The sequence below is a fragment of the Etheostoma spectabile genome, chromosome 9 (genome assembly GCF_008692095.1).
Source record: "Etheostoma spectabile isolate EspeVRDwgs_2016 chromosome 9, UIUC_Espe_1.0, whole genome shotgun sequence".
NCBI lineage: Eukaryota > Metazoa > Chordata > Actinopteri > Perciformes > Percidae > Etheostoma > Etheostoma spectabile.
Window position 1 is genome coordinate 11,239,629 of NC_045741.1, and position 26,096 is coordinate 11,265,724.

The 26,096-nt window shown below is 39.3% G+C and overlaps 1 protein-coding gene and 1 non-coding gene across 3 annotated transcripts in view; both read left to right on the plus strand.

Annotated features, from left to right (window-relative positions):
* The first annotated feature begins 811 nt into the window (after window positions 1-811).
* trnam-cau (transfer RNA methionine (anticodon CAU)) lies at window positions 812-884 on the plus strand. The gene has a single exon. It is a non-coding gene; the product is annotated as a tRNA-Met (tRNA).
* A 631-nt stretch (window positions 885-1,515) lies between these two features.
* LOC116695483 (glypican-5) overlaps window positions 1,516-26,096 on the plus strand; it is a 72,955-nt gene continuing 48,374 nt past the window's right edge. For both annotated transcript variants that reach the window (XM_032525763.1, XM_032525764.1), the window contains exons 1-7: window positions 1,516-2,066; window positions 6,495-6,656; window positions 10,505-11,052; window positions 12,356-12,538; window positions 13,943-14,124; window positions 14,335-14,394; window positions 15,043-15,165. In XM_032525763.1, the coding sequence (XP_032381654.1) occupies window positions 1,889-2,066; window positions 6,495-6,656; window positions 10,505-11,052; window positions 12,356-12,538; window positions 13,943-14,124; window positions 14,335-14,394; window positions 15,043-15,165 (1,436 nt within the window). In that variant the 5' untranslated portion in view covers window positions 1,516-1,888. The remainder of the gene's footprint in view (window positions 2,067-6,494; window positions 6,657-10,504; window positions 11,053-12,355; window positions 12,539-13,942; window positions 14,125-14,334; window positions 14,395-15,042; window positions 15,166-26,096) is intronic.

A 26,096-nucleotide genomic window follows, 5' to 3' on the forward strand; every position in this document is an offset into this window, starting at 1 on the left:
TGCGCAGCCTCCAACTGAGTTTGACGACGTAGTTATTACGTGAGCAACGTGTCTGAAAGTTGTAAGTCTTCTGGTAGTTGTTCCAAGACAAATCTCAATTATTCCCGTTCAGCAGAGACGGAGATGTAGACGGTATATGTTAGGTGATAAAATAGAAACAGGCTAATTACTGCTAACGTACGTGCTAGTTAACGTTAGTAATTAAACCTAAACAGCTGATGTAAGGTGAAACTGTCTGCGAGCTTCCCTTGGCATTACGGTGATTTGTCGACTGTGCGACAGCAAGTTGCGTGGTTATGATACATTCATTAGCCAATTCTTACAAAAACGTCTGCTATGGAGTCACAACGTGAGGTACAAGGTAATGGTGCCTTTTATAAATTGTCCTGTTTCTTTAGAAATAAACAATGGACAAATTCAGCCTTGAAATGCTTTAGACGTAAAGTTATTTACTGTCAAAGTGGCGCCAAGATGAATGGAAGTCAATAGGATGCTAACTGCAGGTGATGGCTTCGTAGCATTAAAATGGCGCCGAGGGAGCTACGCTTAGAGAGGAGAGGCTTACCCCCTTGTCAAATCTTGGTAGAATGTTTGGTCGTGGTAGGCAAAGCAATTGGCTCTCATATGATTGAGGTGGGTGGGCGTGGCTTTCAGAGTATGACGCAAGCCACTCTGTTTCGGGACAGGTCCCACTGATAGCTCAGGTGAGCTACTTATATCATTCTGGGTTTCCTGACAATTTATACATGAAAATTTCACACCCATTGTACATAAAAAAACAAGTATGTTTTCTATGTGAGTCGCTTTTGGAGCCTCGTTGGCGCAGTAGGCAGCGCGTCAGTCTCATAATCTGAAGGTCGTGAGTTCGAGCCTCACACGGGGCACATGTTTTTTCATCTAAATGTTCGACGTCACCATTTTGAAAACAATAAGGCACTTGTCGATACTTTTATACATTTGATAACAGAGAATCAAAATAGCTTATTACACCTGCAATGGACGTGTCCTCAAATCCCAATCAACTGGCGGGTGCCTTTAAAAAGGCTAAAAAAGGGTCAGTTTACCCGTCAAAAATTACGGTTAAGCTAACGTTACTGATACTACTAGCTAGCTAACAACACTGGCGCTAATTTTCTGCCTCAGCAAACCGCTAACAAATTGTAGCAAGTAGCGCAATAATTAAGCTACCTACGCAGAGTATTGTTGGTTATTTCAACAATACTCATCATAGTAATACAAATAGTTAGTGGTAACATATTTAACACATCACAATAAGTCCATATACCTATGCGACAAGTTTGTACAATAACGTTGTGATTATTATTGTGAGTTGTTAAACATGACATGACTCTGCTATGAACCTAAACGGCCAGCGAGTGGCGCACATGTTCCACTATTAAACATTATTTTCCTCCGATTCCACGGCACTCACAGCGCTCAGTCGAGTGTAATAGACCTTATCTGCAGACACAGCTGTCGTAGATTATGTGTGCAAGAGAAGTAACGTCAGTAAAAATAAATAAACAGATTAATGACCACATAACTTAGTCAACTGGCAGTACATTGCCTTTATTTCTAATAATTGTAATAGCAGTTTTGCTGTTATTGTGTTGCCATTTTCTTAACTATAATACGTTATTTTTAACATAGTTGATGTAGGCTTATAGCAGGCACACGTTTTCAAACGACATAGGTATTTTGAGTGCACATGTCAATTAAGTAATTGGGCGAAAGTGAGTGAGAGAGAGGGAGAGGAGGGCGCTGAGCCCGACAGTGGGCTCCAGACAGACTTAGTGGCTGCAGATGAAGTTTTCTCTCACACTGCACCGTGGGACTTTTAGGAATTCCTATTAACCAACCAGATTCTACATCTCCTGACTGACATGCGATGTCCCGTGCATCCTTACAAAACATGCACTTGCAGTGGGTGATTTTGTTTTATTTTGTTTCTCTACCGGAGACTGGCTGTAAATCAGCCGATGCAGGCAGCTGTCATGAGGTGAAGACAGCCTACATGATGCGCCAAATAGGCCCGGTGGAGCTGGTGCCAGACAGGCCGGGAACAGGTCAGTAAATCGCTTTGGAAATACCATGTTAGAATACTATAGGAGGAACACCAAATACACAGGTATTGTAACCAATTACATTTACTGAAGCGCTGTAGGCCTACTTGAGAATAATTTTGAGGAAGTCGAACTTAACTTGGGTATTTCAATGTTGGTGCTACTTTACACTTGTACTCCACTACATTTCAAAGGCAATATTGTAAAAAAAAAAATTCTGACAGCTAAACATACTACTGCAGATGGGGATTTTTAAACAATCTTACAAAACATATGAGTTTATACATTACAATGCTGTTTTATGAGTTAAGATACCAACGTTTAGAAAGTGCTTGCTCATTAATAATGCAACTGTAATATTAACCAAATAATGTCATCATTTAACACTGATTCTATGATGACTGCTTCTACTTTTGGTACTTGAAGAACATTTGCTGTTAACACATATACACTTTTATATATTATGATTGAAGGACTTGAATCAAGTATTTTTTTTAATTAATTCATTTTTAGTATTCCTAAATTTTAAAAATATAAAGGATCCAAATTCTTCCTTTACCACTTCACCACTGAAAATAAATAAGAGCCCCACAGCGCAATAACATATTAGAAAGATCACTTTAGATAAAATATATAATTGAGTGCAAACTTGCTGTTCACACGCATACAGATTCATATAATATAGACAGGATGAGCTTGGCAACTTTCTTGTGTTGAGAATTATATAAGATAATTGCTATAGTCTTCATATTTTCTCAGTTTAAAGAATAAAATAAAAACAAACAAACTTCCTGCAGTGTTAAAATCAAACTTAATAAAACTCGAAGCTTTAGAAATGCAGGGCTGAATTCCAAATATAAGGGATCATCCCTGTGCAGCATGGGCCAACACTTCTTATAGAGAGCAGCTATTTTTGTTGAAAACCTACCTTTTTAGTCTGCAACACTTGTATAGAGTTCTTGAAAGCATACTTGGCTATAAGTGGTGGTGTTATGCTGTTTTATAAATGTCAATGCTCATGTGAGATTTTGTCTGGTTTATGAGAGTCATTTTGTTGGCAGTAATTTTCAGATGTCCCCTTGTAGTGGAGACAATAAGTACATGGTACAAATCTTCAGTTATCAAGCTTTATTGTCTTTTCATCTTGAGATAACATAAACTGTCTACTTGTCATAATTATACCGTTCATGAAAATGCATATGAATCAGATGTTAATGACCTTAATCAGCATACATTAGGAAATATGTGCATTCCATACATCTGCAACAATCTGCTAGATCTGTAAAACATTCCTTTAGGGACTACAGCAGTTTGCCTGTGAGCAATGACATTTAGTTTGCAGTAGCTTGTAACAGCAAAATTAGACTCAAGGCATTATCGAATTCGTGCGATATTACCTTTGCTGCATGAACAAATATTGTGCTATGAGCTTGTGATTGGTACCGCCTAGTTAACGTTACATGGTGAGTGACCTTTGCCCTTTCAGGCAGAGATGTCTGCTAATTATATCTGGTTTTACCAGTAGAATCTTAACACAGTATTCCTGCGCAACATAGTCTTTAAATCTGGTGTGGCCAAGCAGGAATTAACTTGAGGGAGATGTAATTTTAAGTAGGCAGTATAAGTTGAAAAGCAGTACTCTCCTTGACGATATATCCACACAGACACTTCCTACTCTAGATAAATGCACCATTCCCTGGCCTGTCACTGGTGTTTGCTTCTAATAGAAATGTTCCGATACCGATACCAGTGTCGGTATTGCCTCCGATACTGCATAAAACGCTAGTCTCGGTGTTGGGAAATACTGGAGTTTATGCACCGATCTGATACCACTTAATAAAGCCCTAAAGAAAATCTACTTTAAAGTAGTTTATTTATGTCCTTTTCCCCGTTATGACTGACTGTCAAACTGGATGATGAAAGAAAGTTCTGTGGCGTTCATTGTTTGTGTTTGTTCATGTTTCACAAAGAGTTTAACCTGAGCACGACCGATAACAAAGATAGAAATCTTCCATACAGGGATAGTAGTAAACAGCTGTTAAAACATGATGAAATATATTTTACACTGGTATCGGATCAGTACTCGGTATCGGCCGATACGGAAGTTCAGGTATTGGGAAGCAAGCTATAGAATCGGACCATCTCTATTTTCTAATAATCAAGCTGAAAAAACAAGGCTTTTTTTATCAGATAATAATTTTGAAATTCTCCTAAACTAAACGGCCTATTAAATTTATTTTATGAATAGTTGAGCTTGAGGTTACATTCTGAAACATTCTGACCTTTCACAAAAAAAATTCTTAACACAAGGTTCACTTTCTGTAAATCTCTGAGACAGGGATTACAATCTCCACCCACATATACGGTATGGCTACCTATTGTCATGTGTCCAAAAATTCCATTATATCGTGGGATAACAAAGGAAGAAACCAGCTCTATAAAAAAGGGAGCAAACTTCATGTGCAGATGAAAGCCATGTGATACATCTGAAAGCTCCAGTGAGTGGACTTAGTGCTAAGATTTTATTAGTCATTCACGTTTAACTAGTGCGGTGCCCGTTGAAAATGTGCCTGTTTGGAACATGTGTGTGCTGCTTGTAGAATTCATCAAATTGTATCCCAAAACTACTTCCAGAAGGACCCCAAACCACTTGATATGCAACTCCACTGTATACCCTAGTACTAACTTACTGATTTACCTGACAGAGAACTTTGCAGATTCAGAATGTAATCACAAAATATCACAATGAAATATCGCAAAGAATCGGACCGTGTGTACCCACAGAGAGAGATGGTGTTGTCTGGTGTCGGATGATCGTTAACGAATTTAATTTCCATACAGGTTTACTGGCTTGACAGTTAACGGTGAAGTAGGGGACTTGATTCGTGAAGGTATATTGGCGACTTAATTAACCTGACCCAGGGTGTGTCTGATGAAAGTTGATGTATCTGCCCGGTTCAACTCTGAGATTTTCTCACATTGCACAGCACTCTGAAGGAATAATGTCCGTTATGTTCTGCCAGCTCACAGCAATTTAATACAATAGCAGGATAGGAGTCCCCCCCGCTGTTCTAAAGCTGCATGTGGCGTCTGCAGATGTTCAGGTTACCTTCTCTTCAAACATCAACACACATATACAAACACGTCTCGCTTTACAAGATAAATAGCCTGCCTATAAGTGGCATCACACTCTGTCTGCCGCTCGTCTGTAGCTGAATGTGCTTTGTATGTGTGGGATTCTGAAACCTCCTTAAATTAAGGAATTGTCATTTGTTTATTCAAAGTCAAAGACAGTCCAAAGTGCTAGTTTACACATTTTTGTGGGTCTGAGGTGTATGTCACATTTTAGCTGCAAAAGCTCGCCTGCTCTCTGTCTCTGGTCCTCGTCCCTCAGGGTGAGAGGGTGAGTGGCCAGCGGCTAGAGCTGCAATAGCCAATGTGTGCTTTATTTTTTTACATATAGTACATTTAACGATATCCTTTGCATGTCTAATCCAGACAACGTCAAACTTAGCACTGCACTTACTCGTGCCAGTAGCAAGACACCGGGTTAACGGGTAATATATAACGGTGACGGGAGATATGTGCATAAAACACACACACACACACACACACCACACCACACACCACACACACACACACACACACACACACACACACTGACAGACAGATGAGACGCTCCTGCAATTTATAGATGATTAATTATTATTTTATATTCAGACATAGGTGAAAAGTCCATCCTCTCATCTCTCTCCTCTCTCTCTTCTCTCTCTCTCTCTCTCTTCTTCTCAGTCTGCTACTATACAGCTTGGCTTACAGCAGTCTACCAAAAGTCAGACTGCTCACACAACACACACACACACACACACACACACACACACACACACACACACACATACTTTGGTGTGAGTGGTGAAGTGTCGCCCACTGTGCATGTCATCATGTCGTGTCCCAATGGTCTCCTTACAGATCTATTTTTGTGAAGTCATAAAGCTGAATGCTTTTAGATTACTGATCCCTAAATGGATTGACAAGATGAATTCTTATTGGTGTGTTAATCAGTAATAGCATGTGGGATATTCAAATCAAAACATTCAAATCTCTTGCTCTTAAATAGCTTTTATGTAGCCCAACGTGTATTGATGGAATTCATATCTTATTCATATTCTGGAAAGAAATATTAAACATTCATCAGATACTGCATGTCATTGTTTCTATTAATCATGAGGAACTGGGTAAGTACGCCGACACATTTTTAACCAAGGTCAGAGTAAAGGTTGATAGAAAACCTATGCATACTTATGAAACAATGCATTCCACCCATCATTCTGTCTTGGATGAGACTTAACCTCTGTGACTGAAAATATCAGTGGATCTGCAGTGTGCAGTATGTCCAGGGCTGAAGCAATTTCTTCTGCCTCTGTCTTTCAGATGAGTCTCTGCGAGTGTGTGTCTACCCTGGGCCCAGCTGCTGTACCAGTAAGATGGAGGACAGCTACATGGCGGCTGTTCGCAGTGAGACGCAGCAGAAGATGCGATCCTACAGCTTTGAACTTAAGTACCTGATCGCTGGACACACCAAGGCCTACCAAGGTAAAGGAGATAAATGGAGTCCCAGAGCAGGGGTGTATACTAGAGAATACAATACACATATTAAATCACGTCATGCATTGGTTAAGAGAACAGCATATCAGGGAATTTAAAAATGGATGTCTGTTGTGAGATGAAGGTGTGGAGGGGGACCAATGTGCACATACAAGGTACATGAAGGCTGATTTTCATATTCATATTCAGGCACTTTCTTTTAAGGTCTTTGTGTGAAAAGTGACAGAAATGATTTGCTTTCAGTTTCTCAATCATTACAATTTGCTGCTTTTTTGGGGAATTTTCCACTATTTTTGAAAGTTTTGACTAAGAGGATTAGTAAAATATTATAAAAAATAATCCAAGATAAATCGATAATCGTTTGTTGAGTTCAAACAATAAAAAGCTTGCTTCTGTTTCACATATGCTGCGTTAACACTTTTCCTTTTGGATTTCTTATGATTAACTAAGCTAATAATGTCTGTTGGTGAAGAATGTAAATCAAAGTGAAGCGGTGATTTGGGTGTTTTAACAGTTCTGTCAAGTGTCTGTAGTCCCCCTGCCATTCTCACTTTGTGTGTTCATCATGAAATAGCTAGTATGTGTCAGGGTGGTGGTGTGAGGCCAGTTTATTTTGTGAGGCGCCACAGTGGCTAGCCAAACAAACAACTGATCTTTGATTGAGTCTTTGAGAGAGAAACTCTCAGAGGGAGCAGCGGAAAACTTTGTTACAACTCTCCGCTGTCTGTCTCTGTCAGTGCGGTAATCACGTTTTGTTCTTGACCAATGAGAGAGCAAGGGATGAAGAATGTTTACATTCAGTACGTATCCGCAACAAAGTGTTGTTGCCGTGGGCAACAGCCGGTCCCTAAGGGGCTGCTCTGAATAGAAGGAAGAATACTCTGCTTGTCCACTTGTCTCTCAACACTATTCACCAGTCTCTGTGTGTGTGTGTGTGTGTGTGTGAGTGTGTGTGTGTGTGTGTGTGTGTGTATGCTGTGTGCATGAAATGTGGCATGTGGTGTAGAGATTATGAGACAGGCAGAGTTGATGAAACCCAGCAGACAGACATGGCAAACATGTCCTCTCTTTTTTTTTTTTTTCTGTCTCTCTATCTCTAACTCTCTATTCCCGTGCTACATCTGAATGCACCCAGGCTCTGTTTCAGCTGCTATTTATGCCCAACGGATGGCTAAACCATCCATGGGTAAAATGAATGCAAAACACCCGTAAACAAAGAAGGGATGAATAAGGCTAAAACTGCAGCAAGTGAGAGAAGACACGTTTAGAATTAGCTGCATTTACTTAAGATTTACACAATATTATGTAAATATTTAAAGAGTAAGTTCACCCAAAGCACAAAACCAGATATTTTCTCATTAACTCCGAGAGATATCTACCTATGCATATAGTTTTATTGGCTATAGTTTTGTAATAAATAAATATTCTTCGAAAATACTGTAGCCCCCTCAGTACAATAAAGCCGTAGTGGGTTTGTATTGTGCTGCTCAAAACATGAAAAAAGTGCAAAAAAATATATATTTTTTCAGTCGGGCATACTAGTGTTCACCTCACCTCACATGTTTTTACAAAATAATACATTTATAGGCACCTTTTGGTCTTTGGGCCATTCCTTTATTTAGGTGGAAGATGAAGTTGTACAATAAAATTGATAACTTCAGTAATAGTATGATGCTTTCTTAGGAGACCTTGTTGTCAACAATTTCATGCATTTCTTTCAACCCTTTAACGAAGGAAATTACAGCAATTTTGCATGACAGCAGTGTTCTTCAACAGCTGAGCTGACTCTCAAAGGATCCCCTCTCCAAAGCACAGTGATTAAAACCCGCTAGAGAAACTGAGACATGCCCAGAGCGGATTGTAGCCAGGCTCTATTTACACCCTGAGGATTACTTTAGTGTGTGTGTGTGTGTGTGTGTCTGCATGCTTGCGTGAGTTTCTCCTGGCACTGTAAGACCCTCGTGCCCTCTTTACCACGTTGCAGCTGTCATCCAATCACAGAGGGTAAAGAGCTAATCACATGACCCCAGAATAGTCTTTGCTGTGTCACTCGATGCCATCTGTATTTGTGTTGCTATTGCCAGGACATGGGTATCCAAACACATAAAAGTGAGAATTTCTCACTCAGTACTGCTCTACCATCTTTATCCATTTGGGTGAAATGAGTGTAAGTGTACAAACCTAAAACAAATACAATGTCACAGTTAGTGACCTTGACGGTGATAATGATTTTCTTATTTAGTAAAGTTTTGAGTTATTTGATACATTCCATAATACATTGCCATAGACTGGAAAGACAGGTAGTCACAGCTGCTATAGTGAACTGCAAAGTGGTTAAGGCATGAACACACGCAGGCACGCACGCACGCACGCACGCACGCACGCACGCACGCACGCTCACTTACTGACTGAGTGACTTAGTGAAAGTCACAGATATAGTCCTGTGTGTGTGTGTGTGTGTGTGTGTGTGTGTGTGTGTGTGTGTGTGTGTGTGTGTGTGTGTGTGTGTGTGTGTGTGTGTGTGTGTGTGTGTGTGTGTGTGTGTGTGTGTGTGTGTGTGTGTGTGTGTGTGTATCAGGATGCCATCAGATTGACATCACTTTTTTTCTTGGCAAATTTCAAACATGGATACACACTTTCACACACCACTGGCATGAAGCCTCTGTGAAGAGTGCTGTCCACTTTATTAGACCCTGTCGGACATAGGAAACAGAGTAGATCCTGAGATTGGGCCTGTCATTATCACCTGACTATAGATAACAGGGTAGTGAAAACGAGCTCAGAGATGAATTAAGTTCTGTGCTATTTTGGCTCACATGCAGAAGGATAAAGTCAGTCCAAGGTTAGTAAGACAGGCACTGTGTGACAAGCAAAACGGATACACGCACAGAAATGGAAATGCCACATCTTACGTGTGAGAGTGACATGTATCCACTGTATGTCAGTCATGCCCCCATTTTGAAATTGGAACAATTGTATATAGACTCTCTGTATATACATTACATAACACACTGTATACACTTGCTTCATATATGGCCGTACACTGTATGTAACATATATAACAATCTCTATCTGGTATAGAAGCATATGTTTATATCTTACATATTAACCAAGAAAATCTTTGCTCAAAGATATTCATAATTAATTGTGCTGTTAAAACACCTGTCAAATATGTTTTAGTTGCTGTGTTGTATTTACAGTTTTACATAATACTCTAATGGCACTTTTGTCGTTTATTAGGTGTATTTATTTATTACAATGCCCAAACCGCCAAAAGCATTGGTATACCCTATAGAGATGTGCCTCTTTAAGCCAGATGCCAAATAATATAAGCATAAATACTTTTTGTTATTCTTTTTTCACGTTTTTTGTGTTCTTTTACTTTTTATTTGTTAGATTCAAAAACTAACCAAGGGTTTATTGAACAGTAGCAATTAAATGGGGACTGCTGTTGCTTATAATGTTTCTTTTGCCACACAAGCGTGGCTCTAAGGATGGCAGTCGGATGGTCAGCTACCGCTTTGGCCCAGACTAAAATTTTACAATTCAACGTTGGATGCGTTGCTATTCAATTTTACACAGACATTTATGGGTCCTAATGGATGAATTCCAATCCCTTTTTTTTATTTTAGGGCCTTCATAAAGTCAAAATGTCACTTCGTCAACTTCAACTTCACCCACAAACGGCTCATTAGACTGATTGGAAATTAGCTAATTTTGGTAACATTTAATAATCTTGTTAATATTGTTATTATATTCATGATTAACTATCTTAGATATGTGTCACTAGTGCAAATGTAGAATGAAATGCATGTTTATTTTCTCTCTTGTTCTAGACACCTTTGAGTCCCTCGTGTCCTTCACATCTAACCTGACCAGCACTCTGTTCGACAGCGCCTACTCTGCTCTGGCGTCCGACTGTCGCCCCCTTGTGTTTCAGCTGTTCAGCGACATCAAACGGCACCTTTCCGGAGACTCCAAGTCCACTTTGGACAACACTGTGCGTCGGTTCTACAATGATCTTTTCCCATTGGTCTACCGCCGCCTGCTCAACCCTGGGATCGGCCACATGACACCCAAGTCCTATTTCCCATCCTCCACAAATCACGACGACTGCTTGCGGATGACGCGGCAGGATGTCAGCCCTTTCGGACCCCATCCTCACCTCCTGGTCAGCAGCTTGTCCCGTGCACTCGGGGTGGGCCGAGCACTGAGCCGACTGCTGGTACTGGCTGGAGAGGTTGTAAACGCGACCGAGAAGGCAACGTTATCCAGAGAGTGTGGGCGAAGCTTAGTGAAGATGCAGTACTGTTCCCACTGCAGAGGGATGACACTGATACGGCCCTGTACCGGACTGTGTGTCAACATTATGAGAGGATGTCTGGTAAGTGTTGGAATGTTTGTTCCTTTACTGTTTGCATGTGTGCATCTGTTTTAATATGTGTGTGTGCTGGATGAGAAAGTTAGTAGAAAGATAATGTCTGGGCATTTAGTATGGCGCTATAGTGGCAGGAGGCAATTAGCTTAGCATAAAGATTGAAGGCAGGAGAAAACAGTTTTCCTGGCTCTGTCCAAAGTTTAAAAATATGCTTGTACCTCTCTTACTAATTACTATGTTATATCTTGTTTATTTAATCTGTAGAGAACATAAATGTAGAAAGGACAGTTTGTGGTTTTACTGGGAGTTATATGCTGTAAGAAGCAAATGAGCCTATTTCCCAAAATGTTGTACTAATCTTTTAAATTAACTTGCCCTTAAATCTCCTGCAACTTCCAAAGTAAACACTTTTGAAGAAGAAGAAAAAACATACTTTATTAAATTACATTTAGACATTTTAAATGTATATATAGCATATCAGTAATGTTTTGCTTCTTCAAAATATGTGTCATCTCATTCCAGGTTTAGAATTTGGGGGTTAGTGGCCAGGTTGGCCCAGTGGGTAGAGCAGGCACACATATACTGAGACGTTTATGCCTTTAACGTAGAGGTCCAGGGTTCAACTCCAGCCTGTGATTATCTTGCATGTCTTCCCCATTCTCTCTCCCCTTTCTCACCCAGCTGTCTTATCAAATAAAGCTGGAAAAGCCTACAAAATGATCATAAAAGAAATGTTATTCTCTTAGGATTGTGTGTGTAGTTGATATGGCACAGCATTATGTAATCAATAAATCATTCCCACATTAGATTTTGAATTGACAAATAACAAGAGCATTGCCAAGAGAAGTGTCTTCTGTGCATCTTACTGGGCTGCTTTAACAGCGCCCACAATAGAGAGACTTGGAAGATGGCACTGTTCACCCCGCTTGAGAGTTTCATGGAAGAAAATAAAGCGTGATGGTAAAACAACTGCTATCTTGTTTATCTTCTTCAGAAAAGAGCAAAGGCAGAGGGACACATAGGAACAACCTCTCCGTGACAGAAGGCAACTCGCTTTATAGAAAATGCGGTCTTACTCAACCGGGAGATAGAAACTGCTGGTCATCTCAAACATTGGCTCATTTCAATCCATCCAATTGTTTTATAGCAATAGTGTCACAGTCAATTTGTCACTGAAATTGAAACATTTCCTTGTTCTCTTTCTCCACTTCTCCTTTCACCATTTGTCACCTCTGCACCCCCTTTTCACCCTCCTCCTTTCTTCACTATGCCATTTCAACTCGTTTCCCGTCCATCCTTTCTATTCTAGGTGGGTGTATCAGAGCTTGGTGCCCCCTGGGGGAGTTTGGTGGTGTTGCTTCAACGGTTAGCTGCTACCTTAGCAACCAGCAGCAACCACAACAGCATGGAGTTAGCTCTGTTAGCAGTCCGAAATCATGTGAATGATGCTATACTGCACGCACAGCTGCACGGGCCCCGCGTTACAGCCACAGTAAGCAGAGGGGATGATGGGACGGAGATGTATCCAAGTGTGGTTTGCTTTAAACTTTATATACTTTAATTTTTTCATTAAAAAAAATTTAGATCCTAGATATTACTGCCAGTCTACTGAAAAAGATTTGATTACCAAAGTCGTTTTGTCCATAACATGTGCCCAGATAAAACACAATCATTGAAAAGGGATCAGTAACAGATTGTGAAATCATCCTTTCTCATATGTCTCAATAATAAAGACATTTGAATTTTGGACACAGAGTGAGGAAGGCCGTGGGTTTTCTTTCTGCCTGGCAGTTGGAGCTCCTCACAAAAGCCCTGTACCTAGATGGGCTAAAAACAGCCTCATTCTTCAGAGAATCTGGGGTTCCCCTCAGTCTTGTGTGTGTGCGAGTGTGTATGTGAGTGTGAATACAGATCGAGTGCCAGACAAAGACTGTGGTTGGCGGGACAACCAATACCCAAAATGCAGCTTGGTTCTGAGTGATGAGAAAGTTTCTGTGGTTAATCTCCGGACAAACAGACAGCACACAAACACATTCATGCACGCACACACTGTTGGAGAAGGAAATAGAGTAGCCATCCAACTTTGAGAGAACATTGTGGACTTAGTAGAGTAGATTCCTGAGAGGTAAACAAACATACACAAGCATAATCACACTGCTAATTGTGGCTAATAGGAAAATACCACTTAATTGGATATTTGATCAAGCTTCTTATTCATCAGACCACATCACCAAAAGCTATAACCCCTAACCCTTTAACAGTGTTCACGTGCACCATTTAAAGTTGGTAGATTGCAACATGGATTTTAAAGCAGCAGTAATTTCAGCAAACAAGTAGGTCCACTGTTGAGAAAACTGATTATACCGGCCTCCATAATGCAGCATGTTTTGGATTTTTTGATAAATTTGGTCAATTTAGTACCAAGTTTCAGTAACAGAGTGACAAATTGGCGTGAGGCTGATCTAATGTTATTATATTCACAATAACCAATAAACATTAACTTTGAAAGGCAGACTGCACAGGACCCAGCATCCCTGCAACCTGAGTAAGTTGTAAATCACTAACACCATATTCTGCAACTGACAAAAACTGATAACTAAATAGTAATCAAGCTGAGGTGTCAAAAATAACCAATTGATAGATGGTTAAATCATCCAGTTTCTACCTCTCCATCTCCAAGTGGTTATGCAAACCCCACTGAACCTTCTTCAAAAACATCAGCAATACCAGGATCACCATATCTTGTATTTAAAATGGTAACAATAGGGTTCAAAGTCTCTTCGAAAGAACATATTGAGACATGATGGACGGTCACCTGATAAGATAGTGAGACAGTCACTTAGCATTCCACTAAGAAGCAGCCAAAACACTGCCCTGCAAACTCTCTCTTCCTCAGGTAGAGAAGGTGTGTGGACCCCAGGCAGCTGGTCCCATGATGCCAAGTGCAAATCCCACCACCTCGCATGTTAAAACCTCTGAGAGCCCTTCTACATCAGTAACCTCAGGGAGGTTTAATGTGACATTGCCTCCCTCAGTGGGCCCGCCTGCTCACCAGCGTCTGCAGCCGCAATCCCGCAGGTGAGCGCCATACATCTGATGAATTATATGAGATGAATTCTTGTCAGAGGTCAGAATATCTGGTGCAAGTTAGAATTTAGCCACAGAAGGGGAATTAAATGCGGGAAGTGAGACAGAGTAGAGGTTCTTTTTATATTTGTCCTGAAGTCATAGAAGAAAATCAATTCCAACATTCCTTTTGTGCTTGTGTGTGTTTGTGTATCCCACCAGGTCATTCCTACTTAAAGGCTCCAGAGGAGACAAGAGTCGCAGCCTGAAAAAATTGTCAAGGTAAATTCATCTTCATCAGTTGCACTTTGAATTATAATCAAAGGAGTATCAACAAAGAAAGATTACAGACATCTTATCACATGTCAATGACTGCTCATGTTTTTTGCAATAGACATTTACTTCCTAGATTCTGTCCATTCATTTACCCTTAAAGAAAAGCCAGTGTCAAAATAAACCTTATCAGTTAACAGTTACATTTCCCCCTGGACTTAAACTCTGTATTTTATAAATATTCAAAACATCATCACATAATGATTCTGTGCAATCATTAGGCCAGTAAAGTGCAAAGCAATTAATTCTCTGTATCTTTAGTGGCATTTGAGTAATATGATCTAATGTTGAGTAATATAATCTCTTCATTTTTATGTGTCATTCATCCTCAACGATTTAGCCAATACCTAAAGGCTGAGTATAAATAAAACCTGAGATCAGCCAAGTTATTAGAAGAACGCCTTCATATCAGTTTTTATTATGCAGTCACTATCATTTTGTACATTTCTCACGTTGCTTTCAGTAACTTACCAAAGTCTATCAGAAGGGATTTAAAAAAGAATTGGACATGACAAGTCTAAATTGAAACAAATAAAAGCATATGGTACATTGGTCAACCCAAGCTTTCAACTGTGCACAATTCTCTTTCTCTTTCAGGGAGTTTGAGGGCTCTATCCAGCGGTACCAGGGGTTTTTCTCCGAGCTGCCAGAGATGCTATGTGAAAGTGAGATGGAGGTTGAGCAGCACACATGCTGGAGTGGCCAAGAACTCGTAGAAAGGTGTGTGTGTGTGTGTGTGTGTGTGTGTGTGTGTGTGTGTGTGTGTGTGTGTGTGTGTGTGTGTGTGTGTGTGTGTGTGTGTGTGTGTGTGTGTGTGTGTGTGTGTGTGTGTGTGTGTGTGTGTGTGTGTGTGTGTGTGTGTGCACTTTGTAATTCTACTCCATTGCATTTCAGAGAGAAATATTGCCACTACATTAATCTGACACCTTTAATTACTAGTTACTTTACAAATGAAGATGTTTGCACATAAAACACATGTAGCTTATAAAGTATGATGTTGTGTTATGAATAAAACGACCCACATATACTGTATATAAGCCTACAAGTACAGATTAAATGCTAAATTTGAACATTTAGTCGATTGACAGAATTGTTTGAGGTTTTTTCAGCATTGAATACCTTTACTTTTAAGACTTTAAGTACATTTTTCTGATGATACATACTTTTACTTAAGTAACATTTTCAATGTAGGACTTTTGGTTGTAACAGAGTATGTTTACAGTGTGGTATTAGTACTTTTACCTAAGTAAAGGATCTGATTACTTCTTCCACCACTGGGTAGGACCTACCAATCAAATAGAGCAGTTGCTCTGACACACTATGTGGAACTGCATGCCTACTCAAGTGAGGCACGTACTGTGGATGAGTTATGCTCATTACATTTGTAATTCTATTGGACAAGTAGTGAACATGCAACTCCATTGGAGAGAATGTCATATTTTGTTGTTTCATTTTAGATCCAGTATGTTGGAATACAAAGCTCAGGAGACCATGTAAAATCCAAGTTGGTGTTTGGTGTTAAGTTAATTTGTCCGTCATGACCAGAGGTGTAGTGGTAAAAAAAGAGGTGGGTAAACTATAAATTCTGCGATCAGGTGGACCACGACGCGATCACCGATAAGGGGGGCCACGGTCTACCGGTGCACCCTGATGACATTGCTATAGTCATTTATCACTGGTTGTTCCCTCATAGGTCACACAATCAGTATTCAGTTCAGACATTAATCAAAGTTCTTGTTAAAAAGACTCAAGAAGGAATTATATGGTTGAAATCTAAAAGTTACTAAATGACAAAACAGAGACAACAAAAATATGTGCAAATATTCACATATAACAAGCTGGAATCAAAGACCTTTTAACTGTGCTTAACAAAATTACTCAAACCAACTAATGGATTACAAAATAGTTGGTGATACAGTTTTTTCCAATGGCTAACACAATAAAATGACATCATAGAACTTTTAAACTGACACACAGAGCAAAACTCTTCTCAAGTCCCCAAAAGTCTACACATATTTAATGCTTCACACACATTTTGCAGACACAACAATCTGACATAAAGTCACATGTTTACCATTTCAAACCCATTCATCATTAACTACATGTGGATAGTATGACATGACCGCGAATCTTTGACTTTAGTCTGCCGCTTCTGCTTGATGTTTTGAGCCCTCAACTTTGACTTCCAGGCAGCGCTGCAACCGGACTTAAAGGCACCTACCATTGCCCAATCCTAGTACTTACAGGTAGCGCTGCCTGGAAGGCAACGCTGGGGGCCCACTACCCCAACACCGCAAGAGATTAGTCAACACTGACAGTAATGCAGCGCAATATGATGGCTTCGTCTTAGGTTAACAACCTAGAAAACTAATAATGAACAATATGAAACTAAAACGACATAGCTTAATTTAGATGGCTTTGGGACAATAGGCTATCAGAGGTGGTAAGCACTTTGGAGGTGGTTAAACGCCATTTCCGAATTTTGAGAGGTGCATAAACGGCGTTTACTTGCGTTTAGCCTCCACTACATCACTGGTCATGACTAAAGTCTGCTACAGTATTTAGCATTGCTATCTGTACTGCCCCCAGCCCAGAAGCTTCAGTGTGACATTTGGTGTTAAGTAACAACCCATTAGGTGTGTGAGACAGATGTTAAGTGTCCACCTTGGACGTTACATCTACTAGCTGCACTTTACGGTGTAAATTATGTGTTTGTTACTTTAGATAAGCTTGATATAAAGTGAAATATCATCAGTTGTTGTTGAGAAGCTAAATTTACATTGGTGGATTTGTGTTTTCTACATGTATCTGAACAGAACTTTATGAGTATGAAACCCAGTAAGGAGTTCTTTACTCAGGTAGTGATCCATGACTGCGTTTCATTTTAGTCAAAAATAATTTTTAATTTAAAAAACGGGGACAAAAGTGCTACATTTAAGAGTGTGTGTGTGTGTGTGTGTGTGTGTGTGTGTGTGTGTGTTGTGTGTGTGTGTGTGGTGGGGTTGGGAGGAGGGGGTGACAGGGTTGTGAAGGTTAGAGAGTTTGTTTCCAGACTCTTTCTCATGGTGATACATTGGCAGCTTAAACTGGTACAAGATAAATGGCCACACAGCACGCCGCACCACGCACCACATTCACAGACTGCACACAAACGCACTCCACGCACACATTCATTCACACTTTTCAACTAGCACGCATACCAACGTGCACCCTGCAATACACACAGAATATAAGCAGTTCTGACATCTCGATGCACACAGCGCTGTCTCAACACACACCACACCCACCACACACACACACACACCCACACACACACACACACACACACACACACACACACACACACACACACACACACACACACACACACCACACCACACAGTTACTCCATTGCTGTGATGGAGAGTTTTTCTGTTAATGGTCTATCAACCATATGAACAGGCCATGTTGTCTTGCAAGGACATTCTACACAAACAAACACACACACTTTTTATTGCTTTGTCACCATCAGTGCTTCAGTGAAGGCCAGTAAACCTCATATTCATGGTTCTCCCATTTCTTTGCCTCTGCGGATATTTTAAGATAAATTGAGCGGGACCCCCCTTTTTAATTGTAATAAATAGCACTCATTACAGTAATACATTTGTGATGTACACTAATGTATATCAATTTTTTCTTAAAGCTATGCAGATGCTCACACCCCCAGTATTGTTACAATTGTTATAGTTTCATAGATAAATAAATAAAAACTGATGAAGTCCCTTTTATCTGTAGGTCAGTGAGGTGATGTTTCTGAACATAAACAAGACTGCATGTAAAATACTCAGAAATCCCCAGACTGTGTATCTGTGAACTGTGTTTTAGGGTTTTATTTAGAGAAACAGAAGAGGCGTTACACTCGCCTGTGTTGGACTTCAGCCAGTCTGTGCCTCTCTGACCTCTTTACATCTTCTTCTCTCTGCATCTATCCATCCACCCGTTTATTCATTAATTCAGCCATCCATTCATCTCTCCATCCTTCTATTCAGACCTCCGTTCATCTCTTCGCCCTCTGACCCACTTCACTTACAAATGTCTGTGTTGGTGAGAGTGTGCTATGTGAGAAAAGAAGAACACGCGCAAACACAGAATGATGGGAAAGTCTGAGAGTGTGTTATAAAGGAGAGGAGAGCAGATAGTTAGCTCTCTTCTCTCTTATACGATACATGCTAGCATGAGGATGAAGATGGTCAGACCCCTGTTTAGGCGAAGAAGGGTCCAGCATAAGCAGGCGTCATTTCTTCACATGTCCCAAAGTCAAACCTCACCACAATAGAATACTGTAGTTGAAACTTATTCCTAATCTTAAAATAGCACTTGCCAGAATTTTTATCATCAGAATGTACCTATGCCAAAACGATAAAAAAGAAAGAAGTGAAAGAACTAAAATAACTCTTAACATTTCATTTGAAAACAAGCAGGAGAAATGTCTAAAAAATAAATACAATCAGTTACAATATTTACAATATTCAACAACTTAAGTCAAAGTCTCAGAATACAACTACCAGTGAGTAACCTTGAATGACTTAACAATTTGGAGACCAATAGTAAATTCTATCGCTGCCAACCCAAACCAAAGGCCCTAGGCCGTATATATACTGAGGCAATGGCAGAACACAACTGGCAGCAACTTGTCCTATTCCGCCTGGCCAGTCCACCAAGATCCACCTACACAGATTAGAGTAGAGCACAGCGTAAGTGACAGTGGGTCATTACGAAACACTTCAGTTACAACTGTTTAGAATAACCATCAAAATTCACCATTGCAGGTACAATGCTTTTATTTTGTAATAAAATACAGAATAATCCCATACACATGATGCAAAATCAAAAGGTATTCGGCCATATACAACACACTACAAATTATTCCACACTCTTACATAAACACATTTTCCAAACATCACCATATTCACCATTTTTTGTGCTTTTTATTTCATAATAGATGCAAATTGGCTTTCAAAAATAACTGATAAAGACTCATATATGGTTTTCTACATAATAATAAAGGACATTTTAGATCATACAAGTCACAGCTGTATAGAATCTTCCAACCTTTCTCTCTTAGTGCTGCCCCATCTTTAGTAATTTCAAACGGCCTTTTTCCATCTTTGATGTTCTGATTTAAATGAAACAGGGGAGGGTGATTTATTACTTGACTGACTGGCCTTTGAACAAGATAGTTTAAGTATGCTGCTATGAGATAGAGTAATTGTGGTAGATAATCGGGATTATGGTTCCATAATGGAGCAGCCCTAATTACTGACTAAACTGAACTCTTTATGTCAGCAGTTAGAATTGTAATAGCTGTTTGTTCCAGAAGAGGGAAGCATGTTATTACCATCCTTAGTAACAAGCCACTAAGACTGCTTCCACCTCTGAAGTACTGCCACACCCGATGTTTTGATTGTTGATTTGGATTTGATATTTTGCGTTTTTTAAAGCCTTACAATTTGTTTTACATCACCCATTGATGCGCTACAGAATCAGAAAAACACTGTCAAAAGAAGGCAGAGAAAGAATTGTCTGGAGGGGGTGAAGAGTAATGTGAAGAATATAGAAAGTGAGACTAAGTCATTTTTTCCAAATCTATCCAACCCACAGCATACGCTTCCATCTCTTGTACAAGAGTACACTGTATAAGCCTCAGGTGTGTGGTGTGTGTGTGGTGTGTGTGTGTGTGTGTGTGTGTGTGTGTGTGTGTGTGTGTGTGGTGTGTAATAGAGCTATGTAATGACTCCACAGGAATGCAGCTTGATTTTACAATTGAGATTGTACTCTATAATTACCACCTCTCTCAGATCAGATTACTATTTTCTCAGAATCTCTCAGATGAGTTACTATGCCAGAGGTAATTTCATTTTCACTGTGTGTGTGTGTGTGTGTGTGTGTGTGTGTGGTGTGTGTGTGTGTGTATATGTGTGGGTGGGTGGCGTGTTTCCATGCATGCCACAGTTGCTTTAAACGTTACCGTTAACCCCCGCAGTAACCGAGGGCAACAGCGGAGCAGTTTTGTCATTATGGTGCTGTTGATTTATGTCCTTCGTTCTCCAGATCTTATTAAATGTCACTCTATGTGTCACACACAGCACACTTTCTGCAATGTTTCATCTCCTCAAAGACAGAGAATCCAGATCTGTTATCTGGCCAACAGCTTATTCACAGCACTGCCAATTTCAAATACATTCAGCAAATGCTTTAGAGGTGAAGAGCTGTTGATATATTCCCCTTCACTTGAATACAAACCACAATCCACGAGGTGGGATTTATCACGCAAACTGACAAAGAAGATTATTCGTTTGCCAAATGGTAATTAGGCTACAATTGGTAATTGAAAATGCATTGTTTTTTGTAGCTTCAGTAACCTTTGCACATATCTCATGTTTATTTGTCATATATTTTTACAAACTGATAAAAGAGGGAAAAGATGTGATGTATGCAAGTCCAATCATGACACTGATTTCCTTGTTGTGCTTGACCTTACTCATTTTAAACTATAATACTGAGAGCAGTCAAGTTAAAACAAATAAAGCCAACCTCTCTTCACCTCAGCCTCAGTAAATCTGATGGCTGTTAAGCATTAAGTGAGAATGCTTTCAACAGATGTTTAGTTGCTGCTGATAGAGTGTTTTAAGAATGTCTCACCCAGAAATAACAAATAGTGTATACAGCCAACTCTGCCAAATTTCCCTTTCAGCTTTTTACTGTCAGGCTGTATATTAGACATCCAATGGGAAAACATATATGTATCTTTCCATTACATGTTGCATATTGATAGTCATGACATTGGCTCATGTGGTCCCTCTGCCTTTGCAGTGGAGATTACAGTGACCCTAATAATATTGTTGTCCTACCTGCCACTTATCCTGGAATTACTATTTAAAACTGTATGATTCCTCTTGAAGCCCGCCATGTCATTCTGATCTTAGAGTCAATCCTAGCGCCACATTACATGTAAGTTAGCTGTAAATAATTTAGACAATAGGACTATGTCCTGTATATTATATTATTTTATTAATGTATTCATATATTTGTTATTTATTTATTATATTACGTATAAGTATATTTTTATATATATATATATATATATATATAAATATATATATATATATACATATATATATATATATATATATATATATATATATATTAATAAAAAAAACATTTGATACAGTTGATTATTCTTTACTTTTTACAAAGATTGTCCTCATTAGGGTCAGAAGGGATGGCTGTAATTAGTTGCAGAGCTATTTATGACATCACTTCCATGTGCGAGGGTAGGGACAGCCCAATCTGAATACTGTACATGTTAATGACATTTTTTGCATTCTTAATGTCAATACATCTTTATCCAGACGATTCACTAATATACTGTGTCGCTGATTCTGTTCAAGTGCTACAAAAAATTACAACTTCTCTTTTAAGGTCCTATGACATGGTGCCTTTGGATGCTTTTATATAGACGTTAGTGGTCCTCTAACCTCATATCTGAAGTCTCTTTTCCAAAATTCAGCCTTGGTGCAGATTTCAGCCACTAGAGCCAGTCCCACAATGAGCTTCCTTAGCATGTGCAATTTCTCTGTCTGATATTAAGGGGAGAGGCGGGCGGGACATCATGCTTGTTCTAATGGGTGGGCCAAATTTACTGGGCGGATAAGCAGAGAAAGGGGAGGTAACCTTTCCCCTTATGATGACATAAGGGGAAGATTGGCCCATCTGAACTTTCGTTTTCTCAAAGGCAGAGCAGGATACACACGGCTCGGTTTACACCTATCGCCATTTCTAGCCTCGGGGGACCATAGGCTAGGGGAACGCATATTAATGTTAAAAAAAAACTCATAAAGTGAAATTGCCATGCCATGGGACCTTTAATAAACTGCAAGATGCTAATTATCCATAATGATAATTGATGCAAATACAAACACAGGTATACTGTGCTCAATATCTAGAGATATACTGGATATATTAAACTCATTGCTTTTTAACAAGTTTTTTTTATATGTTTCAACCATCAGCTGCTTGTGATTTACACAGTCTTACTCCAGTTTGACTTGACACTTGAGGTAATTACAATACCTATCACAAATTTATTATGATTAGTTGTTTGGTCTCCTTACTGAGATAATATTAACCCTTGGTGATTACTTATCTACAAATTTCTTGTTGGAAAATTGTCATCTTGTATGTATCCTGCAATGCTCTAAAAGGAATGACTGCTGTGATGACTTCAAACCCAAACACTTTAAACACCTCAATAACTTCAAAGATTACATGATATGATAACTATGTTAATTATTTAGTTCTGTTTGTGTCTGTTTATATTATGAGTTATTTTATAATTTATTGTTATTTGTCAGTGTAACGGTAAACAGGTGTTCGGTGTGTGGAAAAAAAAAAGGCAAGTTTCATCAAACCTTGTATAAATAAATGTCAAATCAATACCTGTCACTCTTGGCTTTATTGTTACCAATAAAGACACACATTTTGGCATTTATGCGTTAAAAGAAAATATCTGTGAGGTGTTGCCAGTCGCCAGGGTGTGTAGCAGATCATGCACTGTGGTGTTGACACTGATCTCTAAATCTTGCTGGAGTCTAAGGAATCTTGGGATTTCCCCTGGGGCACAGTGTGTGGTTTCTAATTGTTCTTTTTTTCATCCTCCCTCCTCACCATTCTCTTTTTCTGTCTTTTTTCCCTTCTCTTTCCTCTCATATTTTGCTTGCTTTTATTGCCTTGGATTTATAAAATTAGTTAGGGGGTTGCGATCCTTTCAGAGTGCGTTTACATGTGGTCCAATATTATGTTGTCACGGATACTCAATCACTCTCTTTTGGGAATGTTGGTACATGTAGCCTGTCCTGTTCTATCAACCATACTTTCTCATTTGAAGAAACGGTCAAAGAAGAATTTATGTCTTGCAGTGATTAGCAGTGGTGCACCGTATGATCTTTTGCTGTTATTGGCATCTTTGTAATCAATGTAAGCAGTTTCCATGGTGATTGTGTTTGAATGTACCTTCATTTATGTAGCAGCAATACAAAAGAGATCAATGAGATATGGTCTTATAAAATGGTGTTATAAGACTAGTGGGTTAGCCTGCTAATTTAGGATTAACGCAGACTTCATATTCATAAGGCTTGCTAACTTTTCTGTGTGCAGTGTGGATAACTTCTTCTGGAGCATTTTAAAAATGTATAAATGGCTACTGGCACAGTTATTGTTGCAGATGAGTTATACACATTAAAGATAAAAAGGTGATTATGCTCATAATAATTATTTCCATCAGTCGTTGTTCATTGTGCCTATTGCATGTTGAACATTTCAGATTATAATAGAATAGTTTTACCCTACACACTAGCTGCTGAAGCTTCACATTGAGCCTACACCATAGCTGATGGGTGTCCCCTTAATAATTTAACTATAGTCTCATGAGTAAAGAAACAATGTGGACTGTCCCACCATAGGTTCATCACAAAGTAATTAAAGAATGTAGACTGTAGATAAAAGCCAATACGACTGATCATGCATGGATCTGTCTAGCATTGCATATCTGATTCTGAACTACTGTATTTAACAAAACATGTGCCCTTAGTTTCAACCATTAAACCATCTTTAAAAATGTGAGTAGTATTTGCACACTGAAAAAAAGCTCCCACTAATTATGTAAACAGTATTACAAGTCAAACGACCTTAATCAATTGCTCTTTTCTTCTGCGCATTATGTTAAATCATTACAATGCGTTTCTCTCCAGTATTCTTCTCTGCATTGCCCAGCAGAAACTGTATAATCATCTCATCATAAAACATAAGAGCAAAACTGGTTGTAATTCTGTTTTTCCCATACCCACTCAGCAACTTAACATGTTGCCGTCAGCAGTATAATGTTTAATTTATTTTCATTTATCGCATATCTGTTGAAGTTGTGTGCTATATCTTTTTCCCCACTGCATCTTATTATTTTTGACTCTCTAATGACCTCATTTTCCCATGAGGATCTGTAGTCCATTCATTCACTCTCTCATGGATTCCAATGTGACAAAAAGACTAAGCTGGACTTGTTTTGTGAGTCGGACCTCAAGACATGAACACTTCGATTAAAATAAGACTGTAACCATTATTTAATCCTTTATTAAGTAAATGTATGTATGAAAACGCAATCTATAAAAATAAAATTTTTGTGAAAGTTAATTAGAGACTTCATGCATCTGACTAAACTTTCTGATGAGATCGGATTCCAGGGTTAGCATGGCTCCAGATGCTGGGTCTTCACTACTACACCATATCTTGGCATTAGTCAAGTATATATTTTTTAATGTCTGCTCCACAGGTTCCCACAACGTTCCCTTTGTTGCCATAGCCAGAGTGTGTTTTCGAGGGTGTGGCTCAGCGGTTACTGAGTTGGTTGCTGATTGTATTAGCTAGCAGAGCTGGTTGGAACGGGGAGACTTGGAATCGTATGACTCATTTTCTTTCTCTCACTTCATCTTCCTTTTGATCCACCCACTGCAACCCCCCACACTAACAAAATGATGTACTCACTTATAGCCCACTACAGACAGAAACATCATGTGCAAGAGGACCAAGAATCAAACTATGTGATGATGTTCATTTGCCACATTCAAGCCATTCTACCCAATATGTCATTTAAATTAGTTCAGTATGTTATGTAGCTGCAGAAAAAATGCTATTCAGAAAAATCATCCAGAAGAAGCAGTGAGAAGAAGCCAAAAACCAGTGGACAACCATTATTCATAGCTGGTAGCAGGCCAAATTACATTTAACTTAAAAGACCGTATCGTTCCCATATACACGTTTAAAACCTCTGCTCTCATGGTAGCAAAATAACACACACTTTGGAAATGGTGCTGGGAGTCCAGTAACCATTCAAATCCATCACTAAACTCAAAGTATACCACTTAACTGAAAAATACTACCTAAAAATATGTATAAGTATATAAACAAATACTGCCTTGAAATTGTACTCAGTAAAAGACAAAATACTAGCAGTCAGATATTTTAATTGTAAAAAAAAAAAGAGACATTTTATGGAGTTGATTGATATCATTTATAACCTGTTCTTAATAACATCTCCATGACTTCAACAAAGTAATTAAGATTAAAATCAGTCTGGCAGAAGATAAACTCATGTCACCATAGCTGAACGACTGTCCAAATGACTCCCTGCTTGAATAAAGTCTGTTTCATTTGCCAGGAGTTAACTTATTTTGTGTGTGTGTGTGTGTGTTGTGTGTGTGTGTGTGTGTGTGGCGCGTGTGTGTGTGTGTGCGTGTGTGTGTGGTGTGTTGTGTGTGTGTGTGTGTGGTGTCACACATGAAGTGAATCACTACACCCTGACTAAACACAATAGTATTGGGACTGGGGGAAAAATGGGGCATCAGAGCAACACAACACACACGCACACACAGTACTGGGACAGAAAGTACATTAATGTCAATCTCTTCTTGTTTCTTCCTTAGTTATGCAGGTCTTGTGGTTGGCAGCATTTAAAGCCAGAAGGAGAACCCAGAATGACCGTCCGTAATCCAGATCCTGTGCTGAAGGGGGCGAAACAGAGGCTGGAGCAGCTAACACAGGTACACACACACATGCGGCGG